General features: G+C 47.6%; 1 protein-coding gene across 1 annotated transcript; it reads right to left on the reverse strand.

Moving 5' to 3' along the window:
* Nucleotides 1–5775: 5775 nt before the first annotated feature.
* LOC109739218 (abscisic acid 8'-hydroxylase 1) lies at nt 5776–8452 on the reverse strand. Its single transcript, XM_020298305.3, has 5 exons — nt 7786–8452; nt 7286–7669; nt 7037–7205; nt 6725–6831; nt 5776–6636 (listed from the first exon to the last, which is right to left on the reverse strand). Exons 1-5 carry the CDS (start codon nt 8332–8334, stop codon nt 6409–6411), a joined length of 1437 nt encoding a protein of 478 aa, XP_020153894.1. The 5' UTR covers nt 8335–8452; the 3' UTR covers nt 5776–6408.
* Between the last annotated feature and the right edge of the window lie 16682 nt (nt 8453–25134).

Raw genomic sequence — 25134 nt, forward strand, 5'->3', positions numbered from 1 at the left:
ACCCATGATCCTAATCGATTGTGCATTTGCATTCAAAAGCAAATTTTAAATAATGCACAAATTTAGGGGGAGCTCTTACTTATCACATACTTCTCAAAGCGACGATGTATTTTAAATCTTATTATCATTTGTCGAAGCTTTGATCTATATGTTGTCATCAATTACCAAAAAGGGGGAGATTGAAAATGCAACTATCCCTGGGTGGTTTTGGTAATTCCTAACAACATATAGCTCATTGAACTAATGCTATTTCAAGATGGTCATTTCAGAAAGTTCAATGATTGGCATGGCATGGATTAGGAATGTGGACCCCTCAAAATGCTAAGGACACATATTGGCTCAAGCTCAAGACTCTACATTTTCATTTTAGTGATCCAAGATCACATTGAGTCCATAGGAAAACCCAATACTATTAAAAGGGGATGAGGTGTTGCTTAATGGCTTGCTTGCTCAAAATGCTTAGTGATATGCTCCAAAAACCCTCAACCACTTTCTCATATCCACATATGTCCCAAACCAAAAGTCAAACTCGGCCCTACCGATTTGATCTATCCGGCGCCACCGAGTTCACTTGACATAGCCATAGCCAGAAACCCTAGTCACTTCGGTCTCACCGATAGGTATCTCGGTCTCACCGAGATGGGATTGCAAACTCTCTGTTTCCCTTCGTAACGTTTCGGTCCAACCGAGATGAGCGACCGGTCCCACCAAGTTCGCAATGCAAACTCTCTGTTTCCCTTTCGTAACGTTTTGGTCTCACCAAAATGGGCGATTCGGTCCCACCGAGTTTGCCTGACCAACTCTCTGTTTGCCTATTACAGAAATCGGTCCTACCGAGTTTATGTGATCGGTCTCACCGAGATTACGTTAAGCCCTAACCCTAAGGAAATTGGTCTCACCGAGTTGACATGTCGGTCCCACCGAAAAGCCTAACGTTCACATTTTGAACTAAATCGGTCTGACCGAGTTTCATGATTCGGTCCCACCGAGTTTGGTAAATTGTGTGTAACAGTTAGATTTTGTGTGTAGGCTATATATACCCCTCCACCCACTCTTCATTCGTGGAGAGAGCCATCAGAACGTGCCTACACTTCCATCATACATTTTCTGAGAGAGAACCACCTACTCATGTGTTGAGACCAAGATATTCCATTCCAACCACATGAATCTTGATCTCTAGCCTTCCCCAAGTTGCTTTCCACTCAAATCTTCTTTCCACCAAATCCAATCCGTGAGAGAGATTTGAGTGTTGGGGAGACTTATCATTTGAAGCACAAGAGCAAGGAGTTCATCATCAACACACCATATATTACCTTTTGGAGAGTGGTGTCTCCTAGATTGGTTAGGTGTCACTTGGGGGCCTCCGTCAAGATTGTGGAGTTGAACCAAGGAGTTTGTACGGGCAAGGAGACCGCCTACTTCGTGAAGATCTACCCTAGTGAGGCAAGTCCTTCGTGGGCGATGGCCATGGTGGGATAGACAAGGTTGCTTCTTCGTGGACCCTTCGTGGGTGGAGCCCTCCGTGGACTCGCGCAGCCGTTACCCTTCGTGGGTTGAAGTCTCCATCAACGTGGATGTACGATAACACCACCTATCGGAACCACGGAAAAAATCTCCGCGTCTACATTGTGTTTGCTCCCTCCAAACTCCTCCCTTTACCTTCATGTGCAATATTTTACATTCCGCTGCTATACTCTTAAACTTGCATGTGTAGGTTGATTGCTTGACTTGTCCTAAGTTGCTAAAATTTGCCAAGACATAAAATTGGGAAAAGGATAGATTTTTATTTGGTCAAGTAATCTAATCACCCCCCTCTAGACATACTTTCGATCCTACATATGTGTTGTCACTTGATAACGGGATCACATCATTAGGAGAATGATGTGATGGACAAGTCTATTCTGTTAGCTTAGCATATGATCGTTTAGTTTATTGCTATTGCTTTCTGAATGTCAAATACATATTCCTTCGACTATGAGATCATGCAACTCCCGGATACCGAAGGAATACCTTGTGTGCTATCAAACATAACAACGTAACTGGGTGATCATAAAGATGCTCTACAGGTATCTCCGTAGGTGTCTGTTGAGTTGGCATGGATCGAGATTAGGATTTGTCACTCCGAGTATCGGAGAGGTATGTCCGGGCCCTCTCGGTAATACACATCACAAGAAGCTTGCAAGCAAAGTGACTAAGGAGTTAGTTATGAGATGATGTATTACTAAACAAGTAAAGAGACTTGCCGGTAACGAGATTGAACTAGGTATGAAGATACCGACGATCGAATATCGGGCAAGTAACATATCGATAGACAAAGGGAATTACGTATGTTGTCATAAGGTTCGACCAATAAAGATCTTCGTAGAATATGTAGGAACCAATATGAGCATCCAGGTTCCGCTATTTTTTATTGACCGGAGAGGTGTCTCGGTCATGTCTACATAGTTCTCGAACCCGTAGGGTCCGCACGCTTAACGTTCGTTGACGATATAGTGTTATATGAGTTATGTGATTTGGTGACCGAATATTGTTCGGAGTCCCGGATGAGATCACAGACATGACTATGAGCTCCGGAATGGTCCAGAGGTAAAGATTGATATATAGGACGATAATATTTGGACACCGGAAGAGTTTCGGGAGGTACCGGGTAGTCATCAGATCACCGGAAGGGGTTCCGGGAAGCCTCGGGAGGCTATATGGGCTTAATGGGCCAAAGGGGGAACACACCAGCCCACAAGGGGCTGGTGCGCCCCTCTCCCTGGCCGCCAGCCCCAGGGGAAGGAAAGGGGGAGGGTTGGCCCCTCCTGCCTTTCCCTCCTCATGAAAGAAAGGAAAGGGGGGGGCGCCACCTCCCCCTGCCTTCCTCCCGCGCACAAACAAGGAAAGAGGGGGCGGCCAAGGGCAGGAGCCCAAGGGGGATTCGGCCACCATTGGGGCGCCTCCTGGCTGCCTCCCCTCTCACCCCACCTATATATATGTGGGAGGGGCCACCACACAAGGCCACGACAATCCCTTAGCCGTGTGCGGCGCCCCTCTCCAAAGTTTCGTCCCTCGGTCATATTTTCGGAGTGCTTAGGCGAAGCCCTGCAGAGATAGCGCATCACCACCATCATCACCACACCGTCATGCTGCCGGAACTCATCTACTGCTTCGCCCGTCTTGCTGGATCAAGAAGACAAGGACGTCCCCGAGTTGAACGTGTGCTGAACGCGAAGGTGTCGTACGTTCGGTACTTGATCGGTTGGATCGCGAAGAAGTTCGACTACATCAACCACATTAATAAACGCTTCCGCTTATGGTCTACGAGGGTACGTAGACACACTCTCCCCTCTCATAGCTATGCATCTCCATGGATAGATCTTGCGTGTGCGTAGAAATATTTTTGTTTTCCATGCAACGTTCCCCAACATAAACAATGAGCTCATGAACCATAGGGCTTCATATCATGTAGAATTCCTATGAAACAAAACATATTTTTGCCCTTTTGGATTTACGGAGAAGAAAGGGGCTGACCCTTGTCGCCTAACCCTAGGTGGCACATGCGGCGATCCAATGCACCGCTGCCTTCGGCCCTCTTCCTCTACTAGGCATATGTGGTGGTGGTCGCTCGACGGTGGCTTCTCTTGTGCGCTAGCTCGTGCTACCTCTGGTGTGTGGGCAACGGGTCCCCGATCGGCGACTAATGCAGTGGCGGTGACTGGCTCCCAGTCGAGTGGCGACGGAGGCTCCCAGTCTCGCGGAGACATGCTCCTCCTAGTAGAGGGGTACCTCCTCCACTGGAAGTGGTGGTCGACTGCTAGTTGTTGATGGCAGGTGCAGATCGATGACGCGACCTCCTCCCATGGCGGTGGTTGCATGCTGTGACCATTGATGCCGGTGAAGACGGATCTGGACTTCCCTGATCTGGCTTTCGACGGTTGGTAGAGGCTCGGTGCAGGGGGCGTGGTCGGTGGTGGCACCGGAGATGTGCCAGCAAGGACGGCAACTTGAAGAGGTGTAATGGTGCATTGGAGATGGTGTTGCTACAACATGGCGTGCCTTGGCGCCTTTGGCACTGTCACACTCTACCATGTTGTCTTTGGAATACATGCACACAAGAAGTTGTCGACAACTTTTGGTTCTCCGCGATGTGCATAAGCTTTTGTTCGTGGGGTATGGCCTAGCTTGCGTTAAAATGTCCACGTTAGGGTTAAGCACGTGAGTGAGTGTCTTTGGGCAGTATGGCATGAAACGGTTTGGATTTCAATTTCCCGTGGCCATGGCATGTGGGTGTGCCCCTCCAGGCATCATTGTCTTCTTAGGCAAGTGGTGGCTGGCTGGCTGCAATACACAACAAGTACAATTTGTTCGTTCTCTCCTCAGTATTGGGGGTGAGTATCTTAGGTCTGACCTTAGATAGTTGCACCTGGCAACGTCGATGTTTCCACGTCGTGTCCTTGTTGAAAGCATTGCATTGGAGATTCCTTGGCCATGCGCTCTAGGGTGAAGACCTAAGATCTGACCTCTAGTGGTTCGATCCAACTCTGATGGTGCTTATGTGCCGCTCCCTTCCTAAAGGCATTACTTTTGGAGAACCTTTCCCGTAGTCCCTCCGTTGTCAACGGCAATTAATGTTGCTGTCGCTTGCATGTTGTGTGTCTTTGACGCATCGGCTCTCTCTTTTAATCTTTTTGATTGTGTGTGCCCTTTATGTCTGGACTAGTTTTGACATCGGTATAATCAATATAATCTTGATATCAATATATTGCCCTTTGTCAAAAATGTGGAATCCCCAGAAAAACGCATATACACCAAAAGAGGCCAGAAAGGACGTGAAGTTTTTGCAATCGAGCTCGGGTGAACAGTAAAATAAAAAATATTTAAAAAATGTTTAATTTTTTTTGTATTTTTAGGCAGCTTTGACAAATGTTCTAAGAGCTTGCAAAGTTTCATCATGAAATCACATTTTTTGAAGTCGTGGCCAAAAAAAATTGATACTCTGAAATGCTACTTTGGAAAGCACTTTGAAGCATTTTTTTTGCCACGACTTCCACAAATGTGATTTACCGAAAAAGGCTTTCGCCCCGCTTTATAAATAAAGCAAACCGCCACAGAGCACACATACGTGGACTAGTTCAAACACACGCACTCAAGTCTCACACACAAGTACGAAGGTTCTGCTAAGGGCACAGCTCAACAAGCACAAATGTGATTTCACGATGAAAATTTACAAGCTCTTATAATATTTGTCAAAGTTTTTCATATGAAAAATTCAGATTTTTTTAAAACATTTTAAAAATGGTTTTTGAGTCACTGTTCATCCTGATCTCATTTGAGCTCTGGTGTAGAAAGGGACTTTGGCCTTTGCTGAACATACATCACCTTGGGAGTCAAGCTCCTTGTAGGACCGGCTTCTTACAAAACTATAGTTTCTAAAAATAACTAAGAGTGGAGACAGGGCTCCACCTCCACCATGGGAGTGAGTAGCTAGCCCTTCCAGAATCACAGAGGCCAGCCAGTGGCTTTGTTTCTAGAGCATCAACCTCGACCACAAGCCAGCATGATTGTTTGCCCCGCCAAGAGCCCAGGCGATATTTTATGGAGGTGTACTGCTTTGTGCAGCGTGGACTTTGTTGCTTCGAAGCATGCACGGACACGCACGGGGCGATCGGGAATGAGTGTTGCTTACTACTACTCTCAACTACGAGTAGCATCGAGACAGTTGATTACTACTACTACTACTGTTTTTAGAATATTTAGAAGCAGATCACAGGTACGTACTTGTATGCCATTCCATCCACAAGAAAGCCATTTCCAGCTGCATTGACGTGTAACAAACAATACAGAGGGGTCGCTCTCCCGGGGGCCTCCTTTTGGCCCTTTGCCGCGAGCGATCGATCCATTGATTATTCGGCCTAGCTGCCAGCCTGCTTTCAGGCGGGCAGCCTATCTTACATCCCAATCAGGGCCTGTCAGTCTGCTGTCTTCTCTCCTCCTCCTATACTAGTATAGGTGTTGCCAAAAAAATAAAAATCTGAAGGAAAAAAGGATAAAAAATGGTTGGTTTTACAGTTCGGCGCCACTTCTTTGTGGCGCCGGATCTCCCTAGCTGAGAATGCCTACGTGTGTGTGTTTTTGAAGAGTGGGATTTTTCTTGGTCTTGTCTCGCCCAGCCGTCATGGTCCTGGCTGAAGAATCTGTACAAAGGACTTTGACGGCCCGTGCTCTCTCCGATCGGCCTCCGCCAGCCCGCTCCCGCTCCCGCCGCGGCGCCCACGGCTACAAGTGTCCCCTCCGACGGCGACCGGCACGGACACGGACGGAGCCGATCCAGCTCGCTCGCATGTGCCACGCCGTCGCCTCTATCGCGCTGTTGATTTCCCTTTGGGAACGAGGAGGAGGCGATGGATGGATGGATGGATGGATGGCTCAGGCTTTGTTCTTGTCGTCCTTGCGGGTGAAGGTCATGGGGAGGCCGTTGATGGGGAGGGCGAAGGGGCCGAACTGGACGCCGCTCTCGGACTTGGAGGTGGACCATCTGTACTTGGTGGCGAGGTGGTGGCAGAGGACGAGCATCTCCAGCTTGGCCAGCTCGTTGCCGGGGCACGAGTGGGTCCCGTTCCCGAACGGCATGAACGTGTTGGGCTTGGGGGCCACCTGCAGTCAGCAACCAAAACGTATAATCAGATAATGATCAATCGAATCGAAGCAGACTCGTCAAACAGAGGGCTGTGATGATGCTGACCTCGAATCGTGAAGGATCGAACTTTTCAGGGGAGGGGAAGTGGTCGGGGTTGTGGTGGATGTTCCGGAACAGGGGAAGCACTTTCCAGCCCTTGGGAATCAGGTACCCTGCACGCACAGAGGAGAGCAAGTCGAGGTGAGTTGCGAGTTTGAGTTGGTCTATTTCGTTCGTTCGGTTAGGAGCGCGTCCTTTCCGAGCCAGTTCATGCGCAGGCAGGCAGGCAGCTCACTGCTGTACTCCGAGAGGGACAGCGGAGTACAGCACTGCGCTGCCACAAACGACCAAAGCGATTGATGTCTCTGCTCTGCTCACCTTGGTACTCCACGTCCTCCACGGCCTCCCTGAAGGTGAAGGAGAGGATGGACGCCACCCGCATCGTCTCCTGGATCACCCGGCCCGTCATCCGCATCCGCCGCGTGTCGGCCCACGACAGTGGCTCGCCGGACAACGCCTTCTCCCTCGCGATCTCAGCGTGCTCTTCCTGTTAATTGTACGACGCACGGGTCAGCCACTGCTTTTCGATCGGGTACCAAGCGGGTCAGCTGGTTGATGGCGACTTACGGTGACGGCTTTGAGGACGGCGGGGTTGTCGCCGAGGAACTTGACCATCCACGTGAGCACGCTGGCGGTGGTGTCGCGCGCGGCGAAGATGACGCCGATGGCGTTGTCGGCGATCTGGTCGTCGGTGAGCGCCTCGCGGCCGTCCATGAAGGAGCCCAGGAGGTCGCTCCCGCGCTCGCGCTCGCGCCGGGCCGAGATGATGTGGGCCACAATGGCGCCCAGCCGCTTTCGGGCCTTCATGGCCTTGTGGAACAGCGTGCCCGGCAGGTTCACCGGCATCGAGTTGTACCCCTTCTCCAGCGTCAGGTAGCACTGCTTCAGCTCCTCGATGTACTGCATCTCCTCCTCGCCGAAGATGGACAGCAATGCCACATTCAGAGCGTACTGCGCCACGACACCAAGAGAAGGATCAGCCTCGAGCTCCAATCATTTAGCAGTAGAGCAGAGCAGAGGAAAGCAGAGCAAGCGGGAATGGAAGAGGAAGAAGAAGAAGCACTCACAGTCTTCATCTCTTGGAAGGTGTTGACTTGCAGGTCTTCCCAGGAGCCGAGGGAGCGGAGGGCGATAGCCTCGATGGCAGGGACGGAACCGCGGATGGCCTCGGGAGAGAAGGCGCGTGAGACGAGACGGCGGAGGTGGGCATGGTAGTCCCCCTGCTGGAAGAAGATGGCCTGGGGGCCCAGCATCCGCTCCTTGCTGGCCGGGAAGGTAGGCTTGAAGAGGTGCGCCTGAGTGACGAGCACGAACTTGGCGGCCTCCGGGCTGGACACCATGACGCAGGGGCACCCGAGGATGTGCGTCTTGAAGATGGGCCCGTACTTGTTCCGCTTCCTGGCGAAGAAGACGTTGGGGTTCTTGGAGGAGTAGAGCTGCGTGGTCTCGCCCACGTACGGCCACCCCATCGACCCCGGCGGCAGCGGCAGGCTGGTGCCGCCCTTTTTGCCGCCGCCGCCCGACGACGCCCGCCCGGCGGCGCCCTTCCTGGCGCGGACGGCGCACGCGAGGACGAGCGGCACGAGCAAGCAGAGGAAGAGGATGAAAGCAGCCATGTCAACGAAAGGCTTTCTTCGGTTCCGTTAGCTGCAAAGGAGGAGGCCGAAGGAGGAAGACGAGGAGGAGAGGAGAGGAGAGGAGACGGGTGGTGGTGGTTGCTGGGTGTGGAGAGAAATGCGAGGGGCGTGGCAGGTATTTATAGATTGGCGGTGAGGGAAATGCGAGCGTCGTTGGTCTCCGGCCCTAAAAATCTAACTAGGCGCTGCCTGCCACTGCTGCGTGTGAGGCTCACATCGAATTATTGCACAGTTTAATCGGGCAAGAGCTGGACCGAGCGAGCGACTAATCTAATCAATCAATTAGCCGATCCACGGAGCAGGAAGGAGCAGTCCAGTCCGGCTTTCCAGCGCGCGAGACGGAGATCGAAGCCCCAACAGCTCACCCCTCTCCCCTTCGCCCCTCCCTCCTCCCGTCTCAGTAGTAGCTCTCTTTGCTGCTCCCCTCTCCTATAATTCTGCTGTGTTTTGGCCGCACGCTTGCTTGAGTAGTTAGTTATTGTACACAGTACTCTTCTCTGATAATATCCCAGCCCCGTCCTCCTTACCTGGCCACTTCATCGTCACGTAGACGTAGCAGCAGCTCCGCTGGCCTCGAGATATTTCTATTGGCCTGCATATCTACTGATTGGGCCACTTCCTTTAGGCCTCCTTTCTAATGTGAGTCATTATCTACGTGATTCTTGTGGTAAACACTAAACACTGACCGGTTAAATCAGCCTTTGCGTAGAAATGCATGCGGAAAACGCTTGATTTGTTCCATGGTCGGAATGACAGGTGTTGAACTCATCTTTTGGTCCGTCGTCAGGGAAATGGTCGCGAGCATGCATGCAGCTCCCCGTCTTTAGTTTTTGTTTTTTGATTGACGAGATAAAACGACCTTATTGTTTTTCGATCTCCCTTTTGGAATTGGTGTTGAGCAAAATAATGGCCCGCTACGAGTAGTAGTAGGTTAGCATCCCAATCAGAAATTCAAAGAGCATGTGCGGTCAGATGAGTTGACCCTTGCACGGGACAGCTGTGAGGGCGCAGTTCGATCGACCCGATTTTGTGCAGCGTTCTGCGACCGTTTTTCTCCTTCCTTTTTCTTTATTCTTGATTTCGCCCCGTGTCAATCTCCTTGATTCTGAATAATACTGTGGGAATGCATGCCGGGGAGTAGTATAAATATAGTAGTCTAATGTGGAAATTGCTACTCGCAAATATCCCTCTCTTTCTTTCCTTGCCACGTGGTAGTAGAAGGTACCCCTCTTCTTCCTACGTACTCTTTTTCATGTTCTCCTCACGACTCATGGGAGCCATTCAAGGGACAAGTGTCGGGTCTCTATTGTTTGTGTCATTCTTAATCCTAGTACATAGCTTCTTTTCTACTATCAATGCTTAAATGGCTGTATATTGTATTGTCGAAAAGAGGATATATCAAAACATTGAGGCGTCTAGGGCAAACTCTCACAATCTAAATCTTCTGTCAGACCGATCTAGTGTCGTCCCCTCTACCCTTGACGGCTAGGGCAAACTCTCCTCTTCAGGTTTCGTTGACGAGCCCGTGGATTCGCCTTCTCTCTGTCTGCCGCTCCGACAACTAGATGCGGGGAGTGGAACCTCAGTGCCTCTACTCAAGCTTGTAGTCTAGTTTTCTAGTCCTCGTAGGTGCGGTGCTTTGGGCGGAGAGCAGTAATTCCTCTTCTAGTCTGTCTTCCATGCTCTGTTCTTCCTCGAGTTCGTCCATTTAAACATAGCCGACAACGAGGTTAGGGTTTCTCGTCGTGTGGCATGATTTGGTGTGGGTGCTTCACATCTATTCAAGACTTCTCAGCTATCATCGACAAAGATGCGTCGGTCACTCGTTCTGATGGCGGTAGTGGTTGCTCGATGGTCTAGGAACCACGTTGTAATAGAAATGGATCCTTTTCACACACAAAAAGGAGGAGTATATTAGAAAAAGAACAATACTGTAAATACACATGACTTATGAACAGCCAGCAGTATAAACGTATACTCAACTTATTTTTCTTAAGTCACTGATAAGGCCAGCAGTATAAACTCTCACGATCTAAATCTTCCGTCAGACCGATCTAGTGTCTCCCCCTCTACCCTTGACGGCTAGGGCAAACTCTCTTCTCCAAGTTTCGTTGACGAGCCCTTGGATTCGCCTTCTCTCTGTCTGCCGCTCCGACAACTGGATGCGGGGAGTGGAATCTCAGTGCATCTACTCAAGCTTGTAGTTTAGTTTTCTAGTCCTCGTAGGTGCGGTGCTTTGGGCGGATAGCAGTAATTCCTCTTCCAGTTTGTCTTCCAGGCTCTGATCTTCCTCGAGTTCGTCCATCTAAACATAGCCGACAACGAAGTTAGGGTTTCTCGTCGTGTGGCATGATTTGGTGTGGGTGCTTCATATCTATTGAAGACTTCTCGGCTATCATCGACAATGACGCGTCGGTAACTCGTTCTGAGGACGGTAGTGGTCGCTGGATGGTCTAGGAACCATGTTGTAATTAATAGAAATGGATCCTTTTCACACACAAAAAGGAGGAGTATATTAGAAAAAGAATAATAATGTAAATAAACATGACTCGTGAACAGCCAGCAGTATAAACGTATACTCAACTTATTTTTCTTAAGTCATTGCTGAGGCCATTCCCATGCACGGCCTTCTAGATGTTGCATGCCCCATGCTCCGTCCATGGAGATGGCGTTCGAGTAAGTTGCTTAGTTCTCCTGTCGACGGAAGTTTTTCTAAGGCAGAAAGGAAGTTCTTTAGTTCAATTATGACGGCATTATTATCTGCTCGCCCGCCCAAGCTACCAACGGGCTACATGCTTCACGTCAGAGAGCAAATGAAACTTGGCCTTTTGGAGCATGCTGCTGCGAAATATGGCATATTAAAATGGGTCGTTTGATTTGATAAGATATTTGCTGCAGGGAAAGGGCGATTACGTGTGTTCTTTACGCATTATGGCATGTGTTCTCCCATCACGCGCATGCACACACAATCCATCTTTACAGCTAAAATAGTTTATCTGGCAAGAATGTGTGGCGTGGTTTATTAGTGAGCCCCATGGTCGTAGGAGCCGCCCAAATCTGCTACAAGCACCAAAATCGGTACAGTGCGAGTGCTCGATTCGGATAGATTCTTGGGGGCCCAAAGGGGTCGTGGTAGTATCCCAGTTGCATATGCCATGCCGAGCATGTTAGGATATGCACGACGGGAGACGGGTCTGGAAGCCTGATACTTGTAGCGTGATGGGCAGAACCACAAGAGACCGATCTTTGCATAGGCACGTACGTAGGACGGTAGGAGGGCGGCACACCGCCGGCCGGGGGCACGCGTACGTTGCCGATGGTGGCACGTACGCGTACGTAGACCGACGGGCCACATGCATGCATCGTCTCGGTCGGTGGGCGAGCTAGCTACGCGAGTTAAGCGTCAAAGGCTTAGCCAGAGCCCAGAGCGGCCTTCCGTCGTGCGCATTTTGCGTTGTGCCGCTGACGGGCGGCCGGAGCTAGCCGCCATGCAAACCAAATATAACCAATCAACGGCGGCACGGGGCCGGCTCGACGTTCATTGTCCGCATGCCACACCCGGCCGGGCCGTTGTCTCCGAGACCGGCCGGCCCCATGCATGGGGAGTTGATCATGAGTCATGAGTGGCTCCTCGCCCCGGCCTACGGTCGATCGCGGGACACCTGTCTGTGTGCTGCGTTTGTCTCTCATGAAACGGGCAGGCTAGCGGGCGTCGGTGTTCGCCTTGGATCGTGCTTGATGTCCGTACCGTACACCTGACTGAGTTTGGATGGACGCGGACCGCAACGGCACAGCTGCCGCTCGGTCATTGCCGGCGTCGTCGGCTGGCTCGTCTGCGTGGGCCGTGGAGGAGGCCACCAATCACCATGTTGCTGCTAGCTAGGGATGGGTGAAAATATCAGCGCCTACGCACGAGCTGAGCGCCCAGAGAAGGGGTCGTCGTTGCGGCGCCGCGGGCCACGTTACAGCCGCCGCAGGACATACGTGTCTCGAATGATTGCGCGCCGGCCGGGACCGGGAGGCGCAGTCGCTCACGTACCCCTACGTGTACGTGCGTGTCTATCCCACCGATCTCCGACTTGATGACCGGCGGCCAGGCGATCTGCGCGCGCATGTGCATGTTATATATGCTGGCGTGGACAGGGCTCGGCGGCTGCAGGTGCATGCACGCCGTCGCAGGGCATTCGGCGGCCGGTACGTACGCCCACGCTCTCCCCGCGCTCGATCCGGGGCTCTTCTTTGCTGGTTCGGGTGGCTCCTCCTCGGTCGACGGGATTCGGGTGTTGAAATGTCCGCGCACCGGACTCGCATCGCAGCCCGGCGGCCGTTGCGACGTCGTGCGTGTCCAGCAGGACGGCAATCAATTGACTATAGTCCGATCAATCAAGGCGGCCGGCACGCGTGGCAGCGCCACCCAGCCAGGTTTTGCCCTGCGGCTGCCGGCGGAGGGAAGCGCACGGCACTGCATGTGCCGGTACATAGCGTCCGACGATGAGCGGATCGACGACTCTGCGCGCCTGTATGCCCGACGTGGCGGCAGCGCGCCCGCTGTGGCCAACCACGCGCGAGACCGTGAGTGGAATTAGTAGCGGATCCATCAGCAATGAGCGCATGCATATGCATGCAAAAGATCTCCAGATGGCCACGTCCATAGATCGCCCAATCTGCTGCTGTGGCCGGAGACGGAAAAAATAGGATATCGATCGCATAAATTAGGGGGAAAAATTGATAGCCACCACCTACTTTTCACGGTTCGCACTTGTTTGTTTTTATTCTCGGTTTTGCAGCGCCTCTGGGATCCCAGAAATTTGAATATACAGGAACAAAGAAAAGGGACTAAATGTGGTGCGGTGTTAATTCTTAGGATATCGCAAAAACAGAAACTTTCGGAGAAATGCCTTTGGATGGCTCACATTAAAGGAACACATGAATTGAGTGGTGATAGAGTAAATGGAGAGTGATTGCCTGGTACTACTTCTCGAAAGAAAATAATATGAAGGAGAACCAATTCATGTCTCATGGTCAAGGGAGCTGTTCTTGTGCCATGACTCCACCAAAAGATCAAACCTTAGTGGTGTGTGTGCGCGTGTGCATCTACCGTGTGCTCGATACTTTTAGGAAACTGATAATATGAGGTATCCTCATGTTCGTTTTCTTAAAAAATTCGGCGCACATACATGAATTAAACGTCCTCGGTCCTATGATGCAAAATGTTCTTACGTGGAACATCTTCTGACCGAAACCCTCCAAACAACCATATAAAACCTTACGATGAAAAAAAGAAGGTAAAACGTACATGGATACCAGTGTTTGATTCTGTTCACCCTGCCATATTTTTGTTCTATTGTGGCAGTGGTGTGTCACATTTATCCATGTCGTATACTAGTAGAAGATATGCGCTTTGCACAACTGCGTAATCAAGCGGGCAATCATTAAAAAAAAGTGGTTCAAATTCACATATGCTCGATAACTCTATAGTGTAGTTTGATTTGACATATATTTGGAAAAAGACAACCATGCAAAAGTCTAACGAATAATTTCAAATGTGAATTTCGACCGAGTAGGAGCAAGGAGCCTGTCCAGGAAAAACATGATCTCTTTGATCCCGGTTTTATTATTCATATGGGTTATCCCAATACATAAGTATAATATACTGCTACTGCACACTAAAAAACTACCCGATTGCACATGTATTGCAACACGGACATACATATTCTAGTGGTTCAACACTAATCGTGTCCGACATATACCTTATAGTTATCACATCAAATTCTATATTTTGGTAAGGTTTGGTTTGATATGAGAATGCGTAGGGGAAGACAAGGAAAATTTCGATTTAGTTACGGGTTTGTTAAGATTTGATTTGATCTAGGTATGGGCATGGGTAGGGGAAGGCAATGAACGTTTTGATTTAGTTGAGAATTTGGTAAGGTTTTATTTAATTTTATTGAGTTAATGTAGGACATGATTTTTTAGATTTGATTAAGTTAATGCAGAATCTGGTTTCCTATTCCAAACCAAGGAAGGGGGACAAAACCCAATTTAACGGCATACAAACACAAACTTTTATATTTCATGCGAGAACAAAGATACATCGTTTGCTAGTACATCAATAAGGAAGTCAGGAGGCTCCATGTTCCGAACAATAGAATGAGAGACCTCCGATTTACTAGCTAACATATCATTCACCATACTGGTTTCCCTAGGGAAATGATTAAAGGTGACATAATTAAATTCCTACAAAGAGAAGTGCATTCTTCATATATAGCCGCATCCGGTCCAGCGAGTTGCCACCGTTTGCATCACTTCAGTTACCTCCATGCAATCAGCTTTAATCTGAAGGTTGTTGCATCGCATATCAATTACCAAGATCAGCCGTCCTTGAGTCAATTCTTTTAGAACCACATAAAAACGCACACATTTTCTTGTATTCTATTCGATACACAAATTCATATGAGCTTCAAAAACATTTTAATTTCCCAAATTTGTATTTACCTATTGACACTATCAATGGGTCAATTATTGCATGTTTAACCTTTTGGTTACACGGCATGAGCTCACAAATTTATAGTGCGTCACACTGAAGTTTCCTGTTCCGGGAGGCAAACAATGATGGAAATATGCCCTAGAGGCAATTATAAAGTTATTATTATTATATTTCCTTATTCATGATAAATGTTTATTATTCATGCTAAAATTGTATTGATCGGAAACTTAAATACACGTGTGAATACATAAACAAATACCGTGTCCCTAGTGAGCCTCTACTAGATTAGCTCGTTGATCAAAGATGGTTAAGGTTTCCTAACCATGGACATATATTGTCACTTGATAACGGGATCACATCATTAGGAGAATGATGTGATGGACAAGACCCAACCGTTAGCATAGCATATGATCGTTCAGTTTATTGCTACTGCTTTCTTAATGTCAAATACATATTTCTTTGACCATGAGATCATGCAACTCCCAGATTCCGGAGGAATGCCTTGTTGAAAGAACATGCGGTGCCCCCATGTTTGGTTTTGATAATTGATGACAATCTCTATGGACTAATGGTCGCCTGGAGTTATATTTGAAGGTTCTGTCCATAGGCTTTTCTTGAAGTACATTTGTTGGTTTCAAGGAGAGTTTGTGATGACCAAGGTGCTATTCAAGGAATTACCTAAAGATTGGTCTTGTGAGAGGTTGATCAAGACTAAGTAAAAGAGTGAATCAAGTTGATCAACACACAAAGCGTAGAAGATATACCGAGAGGGATCAAGCGATCCCATGGTATGGTAAGCATTGTCAATTACGCTTTGTGTACTAACCCATGATCTTCGTGAGAGTTCTTTGTGGGGTTAGGTTGCGGTGTGCAAGTTCAAGGAAGCATCTTGATGAGATCAAATGCTTGAAGCTTGTCGTCCATTGTGGTGACAATGGACTTGTGAAGATGTGCGGAAGAGTGGCTCACCCGTAGTGGAGTATGGGGGAGCAATCAACTAGTCTTCATCGAGCCAACGCAATCAAGAAAGGTGGTCCAACTTGAGGGAGTCAAGATCGTCTTCATCTAGCTCAAGTGGACCATGTGCAAGGCAAAGGTTTGCCCTTGATAGGTTTTCTATTTTACCGGTCTCATGATGGTAGTTGGGAGACCGGGTTATAGGATCGATTTCCGTACTATCAAGGGGGGCTCTCGATGAGTAGCTTGATCGTATCATTCGTAGAGAGCTCAAACCATTGCATCCTTGCATCATCTTTCTTGGTTCTTGTTTGCTTCTCTTTGTGAGTTTTGGAGCTTTTGGTCATCTTGTTGACAAGCTCGAGTTCATCGAAAACGGAGTTCACTTGCATCTTCTATGATGTTTTCGATGTTGGAGGTTATGCCGGTTCTTCTCTGTTGGAGGTTTCACTCCTCTGTGTTAGGCATACCTCCCCTGCCTCTTCTTACTATAACCAATCGTTGTTTTGATGCCACTCGTTGTCTTTGAAGGAAATATGCCCTAGAGGCAACAATAAAGTTATTATTTATTTCCTTATATCATGATAAATGTTTATTATTCATGCTAGAATTGTATTAACCGGAAACATGATACATGTGTGAATACATAGACAAACAAAGTGTCACTAGTATGCCTCTACTTGACTAGCTCGTTGATCAAAGATGGTTATGTTTCCTAGCCATAGACATGAGTTGTCATTTGATTAACGGGATCATATCATTAGGAGAATGATGTGATTGACTTGACCCATTCCGTTAGCTTAGCACTCGATCGTTTAGTATGTTGCTATTGCTTTCTTCATGACTTATACATGTTCCTATAACTATGAGATTATGCAACTCCCGTTTACCGGAGAAACACTTTGTGTGCTACCAAACGTCACAACGTAACTGGGTGATTATAAAGGTGCTCTACAGGTGCTTCCAAAGGTACTTGTTGGGTTGGCGTATTTCAAGATTAGGATTTGTCACTCCGATTGTCGGAGAGGTATCTCTGGGCCCACTCAGTAATACACATCACTATAAGCCTTGTAAGCAATGTAACTAATGAGTTAGTTGTGGGATGACGTATTACGGAACGAGTAAAGAGACTTGCCGGTAACGAGATTGAACTAGGTATTGAGATACCGACGATCGAATCTCGGGCAAGTAACATACCGATGACAAAGGGAACAATGTATGTTGTTATGCGGTTTGACCGATAAAGATCTTCGTAGAATATGTGGGAGCCAATATGAGCATCCAGGTTCCGCTATTGGTTATTGACCGGAGAGGTGTCTCGGTCATCTCTACATAGTTCTCGAACCCGTAGGGTCCGCACGCTTAACGTTACGATGACAGTTATATTATGAGTTTATATGTTTTGATGTACCGAAGGAGTTCGGAGTCCCGGATGAGATCAGGGACTTGACGAGTAGTCTCGAAATGGTCGAGACGTAAAGATCGATATATTGGACGACTATATTCGGACATCGGAAAGGTTCCGAGTGATTCGGGTATTTTTCGGAGTACCGGAGAGTTACGGGAATTTGCATTGGGCCTTAATGGGCCATACGGGAAAGGAGAGAAAGGCCCCAAAGGGTGGCCGCACCCCTCCCCATGGACTAGTCTGAATTGGACTAGGGAGGGGGGGCGCCCCCTTCCTTCTTTATCCTTCTCCCTTCCCTTTTCCTACTCCAACAAGGAAAGGAGGAGTCCTACTCCCGGTGGGAGTAGGACTCCCCCCTTGGCGCGCCCTCCTCCTAGGCCGGCCGCCTCCACCCTTGCTCCTTTATATACGGGGGTAGGGGGGCACCCCATAGACACAACAATTGATCTATTGATCTCTTAGCCGTGTGCGGTGCCCCCCTCCACCATATTACACCTCGATAATTTCGTAGCGGTGCTTAGGTGAAGCCCTGCGTCGGTAGAACATCAACATTGTCACCACGCCGTCGTGCTGACGAAACTCTCCCTCAACACTCGGCTGGATCGGAGTTCGAGGGACGTCATCGAGCTGAACGTGTGCTGAACTCGGAGGTCCCGTGCGTTCGGTACTTGATCGGTCGGATCGTGAAGACGTACGACTACATCAACCGCGTTGTGATAACGCTTCCGCTTTCGGTCTACGAGGGTACGTGGACACCACTCTACCCTCTCGTTGCTATGCATCACCATGATCTTGCGTGTGCGTAGGAAATTTTTTGAAATTACTACGTTCCCCAACAGTGGCATCCGAGCCAGGTTTTATGCGTTGATGTTATATGCACGAGTAGAACACAAGTGAGTTGTGGGCGATATAAGTCATACTGCTTACCAGCATGTCATATTTTGGTTCAGCGGTATTGTGAGATGAAGCGGCCCGGACCGACATTACGCGTACGCTTACGCGAGACTGGTTTCACCGTTGCGAGCACTCGTTGCTTAAAGGTGACTGGCGGGTGTCTGTCTCTCTCACTTTAGTTGAACCGAGTGTGGCTACGTCCGGTCCTTGCGAAGGTTAAAACAGCACCAACTTGACAAACTATCGTTGTGGTTTTGATGCGTAGGTAAGAACGGTTCTTGCTAAGCCCGTAGCAGCCACGTAAAACTTGCAACAACAAAGTAGAGGACGTCTAACTTGTTTTTGCAGGGCATGTTATGATGTGATATGGTCAAGACATGATGCTATATTTTATTGTATGAGATGATCATGTTTTGTAACCGAGTTATCGGCAACTGGCAGGAGCCATATGGTTGTCGCTTTATTGTATGAAATGCAATCACCATGTAATTGTTTTACTTTATCACATACCGGTAGCGATAGTCGTAAAAGCAATAGTTGGCGAGACGACAACGATGCTACGATGAAGATCAAGGTGTCGCGCCGGTGACGATGGTGATCATGATGGTGCTTCAGAGATGGAGATCACAAGCACAAGATGATGATGGACATATCATATCACTTATATTGATTGCATGTGATGTTTATCTTTTATGCATCTTATCTTGCTTTGATTGACGGTAGCATTATAAGATGATCTCTCACTAAAATTTCAAGATAAAAGTGTTCTCCCTGAGTATGCACCGTTGCGAAAGTTCTTCGTGCTGAGGCACCACGTGATGATCGGGTGTGATAGGCTCTACGTTCAAATATAACAGGTGCAAAACAGTTGCACACGCGGAATACTCAGGTTAAACTTGACGAGCCTAGCATATGCAGATATGGCCTCGGAACACTGAGACCGAAAGGTCGAGCGTGAATCATATAGTAGATATGATCAACATAGTGATGTTCACCATTGAAACTACTCCATCTCACGTGATGATCGGACATGATTTAGTTGATATGGATCACGTGATCACTTAGAGGATTAGAGGGATGTCTATCTAAGTGGGAGTTCTTAAGTAATATGATTAATTGAACTTAAATTTATTATGAACTTAGTCCTGATAGTATTTTGCAAATTATGTTGTAGATCAATAGCTCGCGTTGTTGCTTCCCTGTGTTTATTTTTGATATGTTCCTAGAGAAAAATTATGTTGAAAGATGTTAGTAGCAAAAATGCGGATTGGATCCGTGATCTGAGGATTATCCTCATTGCTGCATAGAAGAATTATGTCCTTGATGCACCGCTAGGTGACAGACCTATTGCAGGAGCAGATGCAGACGTTATGAACGTTTGGCTAGCTCAATATGATGACTACTTGATAGTTTAGTGCACCATGCTTAACGGCTTAGAATCGGGATTTCAAAGACGTTTTGAACGTCATGGACCATATGAGATGTTCCAGGAGTTGAAGTTAATATTTCAAGCAAATACCCGAGTTGAGAGATATGAAGTCTCCAGCAAGTTCTATAGCTAAAAGATGGAGGAGAATAGCTCAAGCAGTGAGCATGTGCTCAGATTGTCTGGGTACTACAATCGCTTGAATCAAGTGGGAGTTAATCTTCCAGATAAAATAGTGATTGACAGAATTCTCTAGTCACCATCACCAAGTTAGTAGAACTTCGTGATGAACTATAGTATGCAAGGGATGACGAAAGTAATTTCCGAGCTCTTCGTGATGCTGAAATCGACGAAGGTAGAAATCAAGAAAAACATCAAGTGTTGATGGTTGACGAGACCACTAGTTTCAAGAAAAGGGCAAAGGGAAGAAGGGGAACTTCTAGAAGAACGGCAAGCAAGTTGCTGCTCAAGTGAAGAAGCCTAAGTCTGGTCCTAAGACTGAGACTAAGTGCTTCTACTGCAAAGGGACTGGTCACTGGAAGCGGAAGTACCCCAACTATTTGGTGGATAAGAAGGATGGCAAAGTGAACAAAGGTATATTGGATATACATGTTATTAATGTGTACTTTACTAGTGTTTATAGCAACCCCTCGGTATTTGATACTGGTTCAGTTGCTAAGATTAGTAACTCGAAACGGGAGTTGCAGAATAAACAGAGACTAGTAAAAGGGGAAGTGACGATGTGTATTGGAAGTGGTTCCAAGATTGATATGATCATCATCGCACACTCCCTATACTTTCGGGATTAGTGTTGAACCTAAATAAGTGTTATTTGGTGTTTGCGTTGAGCATGAATATGACTTGATCATGTTTGTTGCAATACGGTTATTCATTTAAATTAGAGAATAATTGTTGTTCTGTTTACATGAATAAAACCTTCTATGGTCATACACCCAATAAAATGGTTTGTTGGATCTCGATCGTAGTGATACACATATTCATAATAATGAAGCCAAAAGATGCAAAGTTAATAATGATAGTGCAACTTATTTGTGGCACTGTCGTTTAGGTCATATTGGTGTAAAGCGCATGAAGAAACTCCATACTGATGGGATTTTGGAATCACTTGATTATGAATCACTTGATGCTTGCGAACCGTGCCTCATGGGCAAGATGACTAAAACGCCGTTCTCCGGAACTATGGAGAGAGCAACAGATTTATTGGAAATCATACATACAGATGTATGTGGTCCGATGAATATTGAGGCTCGTGGCGGATATCGTTATTTTCTCACCTTCACAGATGATTTGAGCAGATATGGGTATATCTACTTAATGAAACATAAGTCTGAAACATTTGAAAAGTTCAAAGAATTTCAGAGTGAAGTTGAAAATCATCGTAACAAGAAAATAAAATTTCTACGATCTGATCGTGGAGGAGAATATTTGAGTTATGAGTTTGGCCTTCAGTTAAAACAATGTGAAATAGTTTCACTACTGACGCCACTTGGAACACCACGGTGTAATGGTGTGTCCGAACATCGTAACCGTACTTTATTAGATATGGTGCGATATATGATGTCTCTTACCGATCTACTACTATCGTTTTGGGGTTATGCATTAGAGACAGCTGCATTCACGTTAAATAGGGTACCATCTAAATCCGTTGAGACGACATCTTATGAACTGTGGTTTGGCAAGAAACCAAAGTTGTCGTTTCTTGAAGTTTGGGGTTGCGATGCTTATGTGAAAAAGTTTCATCCTGATAAGCTCAAACCCAAATCGGAGAAATGTGTCTTCATAGGATACCCAAAGGAGACAGTTGGGTACACCTTCTATCACCGATCCGAAGGCAAGACATTTGTTGCTAAGAATGGATCCTTTCTAGAGAAGGAGTTTCTCTCGAAAGAAGTGAGTGGGAGGAAAGTAGAACTTGATGAGGTAATTGTACCTGCTCCCTTATTGGAAAGTAGTTCATCGCAGAAACCAGTTTTTGTGACGCCTATACCAATTAGTGAGGAAGTTAATGATGATGATCATGGAACTTTAGATCAAGTTATTACTGAACCTCGTAGGTCAACCAGAGTGAGATCCGCATCAGAGTGGTACGGTAATTCAGTTCTGGAGGTCATGTTACTTGACCATGAGGAACCTACGAACTATGAGGAAGCGATGATGAGCCCAAATTCCGCAAAATGGCTTGAGGCCATGAAATCTGAGATGGGATCCATGTATGAGAACAAAGTGTGGACTTTGGATGACTTACCCGATGATCGGCAAGCCATAGAAAATAAATGGATCTTCAAGAGGAAGCCGGACGCTGATAGTAGTGTTACTATCTACAAAGCTAGACTTGTCGAAAAAAGGTTTTTGACAAAGTTCAAGGTGTTGACTACGATGAGATTTTCTCACTCGCAGCGATGCTTAAGTCTGTCCGAATCATGTTAGCAATTGCCGCATTTTATGAAATCTGGCAAGATGCATCTATGGAGTATACTAGCAATGAGGGGAAAGGAGTGCATCTACATACCCTTGTAGATCGCGAGCGGAAGCGTTCCAATGAACGTGGATGACGGAGTCGTACTCGCCGTGATTCAAATCACCGATGACCGAGTGCCGAACGGACGGCACCTCCGTGTTCAACACACGTACGGTGCAGCGACGTCTCCTCCTTCTTGATCCAGCAAGGGGGAAGGAGAGGTTGATGGAGATCCAGCAGCACGACGGCGTGGTGGTGGATGTAGCGGGATGCCGGCAGGGCTTCGCCGAGCTTCTACGAGAGAGAGAGGTGTAGCAGGGGAGGAGGGAGGCGCCCAAGGCTGTAATCCTACTGCCCTCCCTCCCCCCCTTTCATATAGGCCCCCTGGGAGGGGGGGCGCCGGCCACAACCCATCTAGAGGGGGGGGGGGGCGGCGGCCAAGGGGGGTGCCTTGCCCCCCAAGGCAAGTGGGGCCCCCCCCCCACCCTAGGGTTTCCAACCCTAGGCGCAAGGGGGAGGCCCATGGGGGGGCGCCCAGCCCACTAGGGGCTGGTTCCCTTCCCACTTCAGCCCACGGGGCCCTCCGGGATAGGTGGCCCCACCCGGTGGACCCCCGGGACCCTTCCGGTGGTCCCGGTACAATACCGGTAACCCCCGAAACTTTCCCGGTGGCCGAAACTTGACTTCCTATATATAATTCTTTACCTCCGGACCATTCCGGAACTCCTCGTGACGTCCGGGATCTCATCCGGGACTCCGAACAACTTTTGGGTTTCCGCATACACATATCTCTACAACCCTAGCGTCACCGAACCTTAAGTGTGTAGACCCTACGGGTTCGGGAGACATGCAGACATGACCGAGATGCCTCTCCGATCAATAACCAACAGCGGGATCTGGATACCCATGTTGGCTCCCACATGTTCCACGATGATCTCATCGGCTGAACCACGATGTCGAGGATTCAATCAATCCCGTATGCAATTCCCTTTGTCAATCGGTATATTACTTGCCCGAGATTCGATCGTCGGTATCCCAATACCTTGTTCAATCTCGTTACCGGCAATTCTCTTTACTCGTACCGCAATGCATGATCCCGTGACTAACGCCTTAGTCACACTGAGCTCATTATGATGATGCATTACCGAGTGGGCCCAGAGATACCTCTCCGTCACATGGAGTGACAAATCCCAGTCTCGATCCGTGCCAACCCAACAGACACTTTCGGAGATACCCGTAGTGCACCTTTATAGTCACCCAGTTACTTTGTGACGTTTGGCACACCCAAAGCACTCCTACGGTATCCGGGAGTTGCACGATCTCATGGTCTAAGGAAAAGATACTTGACATTGGAAAAGCTCTAGCAAACGAAACTACACGATCTTTTATGCTATGCTTAGGATTGGGTCTTGTCCATCACATCATTCTCCTAATGATGTGATCCCGTTATCAATGAAATCCAATGTCCATAGTCAGGAAACCATGACTATATGTTGATCAACGAGCTAGTCAACTAGAGGCTTACTAGGGACACGTTGTGGTCTATGTATTCACACATGTATTACGATTTCCGGATAACATAATTATAGCATGAACAATAGACAATTACCATGAACAAAGAAATATAATAATAACCATTTATTATTGCCTCTAGGGCATATTTCCAACAGTCTCCCACTTGCACTAGAGTCAATAATCTAGTTACATTGTGATGAATCGAACACCCATTGCGTCCTGGTGTTGATCATGTTTTGCTCTAGGGAGAGGTTTAGTCAACGGATCTGCTACATTCAGGTCCGTATGTACTTTACAAATATCTATGTCTCCATTTTGAACACTTTCACGAATGGAGTTGAAGCGACGCTTGATATGCCTGGTCTTCCTGTGAAATCTAGGCTCCTTCGCAAGGGCAATAGCTCCAGTGTTGTCACAGAAGAGAGTCATCGGGCCCGACGCATTGGGAATCACCCCTAGGTCGGTAATGAACTCCTTCATCCAGACTGCTTCTTGTGCTGCCTCCGAGGCTGCCACGTATTCCGCTTCACATGTAGATCCCGCCACGACGCTTTGCTTGCAACTGCACCAGCTTACTACTCCTCCATTCAAAATATACACGTATCCGGTTTGTGACTTCGAGTCATCCAGATCTGTGTCGAAGCTAGCGTCGACGTAACCCTTTACGACGAGCTCTTCATCACCTCCATAAACGAGAAACATATCCTTAGTCCTCTTCAGGTACTTCAGGATATTCTTGACTGCTGTCCAGTGTTCCATGCCGGGATTACTTTGGTACCTTCCTACCAAACTTACGGCAAGATTTACATCAGGTCTGGTACACAGCATGGCATACATAATAGACCCTATGGCCGAGGCATAGGGGATGACACTCATCTTTTTTATATCTTTTGCCGTGGTCGGGCATTGAGCCGTGCTCAATTGCACACCTTGCAATACAGGCAAGAACCCCTTCTTGGACTGATCCATATTGAACTTCTTCAATATCTTGTCAAGGTATGTACTCTGTGAAAGACCAATGAGGCGTCTTGATCTATCTCTATAGATCTTGATGCCTAATATATAAGCAGCTTCTCCAAGGTCCTTCATTGAAAAACACTTACTCAAATAGGCCTTTATACTTTCCAAGAATTCTATATCATTTCCCATCAATAGTATGTCATCCACATATAATATGAGAAATGCTACAGAGCTCCCACTCACTTTCTTGTAAACACAGGCTTCTCCATAAGTCTGTGTAAACCCAAACGCTTTGATCATCTCATCAAAGCGAATATTCCAACTCCGAGATGCTTGCACCAGCCCATAGATTGAGCGCTGGAGCTTGCATACTTTGTTAGCATTCTTAGGATCGACAAAACCTTCCGGCTGCATCATATACAACTCTTCCTTAAGGAAGCCATTAAGGAATGCCGTTTTGACGTCCATCTGCCATATCTCATAATCATAGTATGCGGCAATTGCTAACATGATTCGGACGGACTTCAGCTTCGCTACGGGTGAGAAAGTCTCATCGTAGTCAACCCCTTGAACTTGTCGATAACCCTTAGCGACAAGTCGAGCCTTATAGATGGTCACATTACCATCCGCGTCTGTCTTCTTCTTAAAGATCC

The sequence above is a fragment of the Aegilops tauschii genome, chromosome 6, assembly GCF_002575655.3.
Source record: "Aegilops tauschii subsp. strangulata cultivar AL8/78 chromosome 6, Aet v6.0, whole genome shotgun sequence".
Lineage (NCBI taxonomy): Eukaryota > Viridiplantae > Streptophyta > Magnoliopsida > Poales > Poaceae > Aegilops > Aegilops tauschii.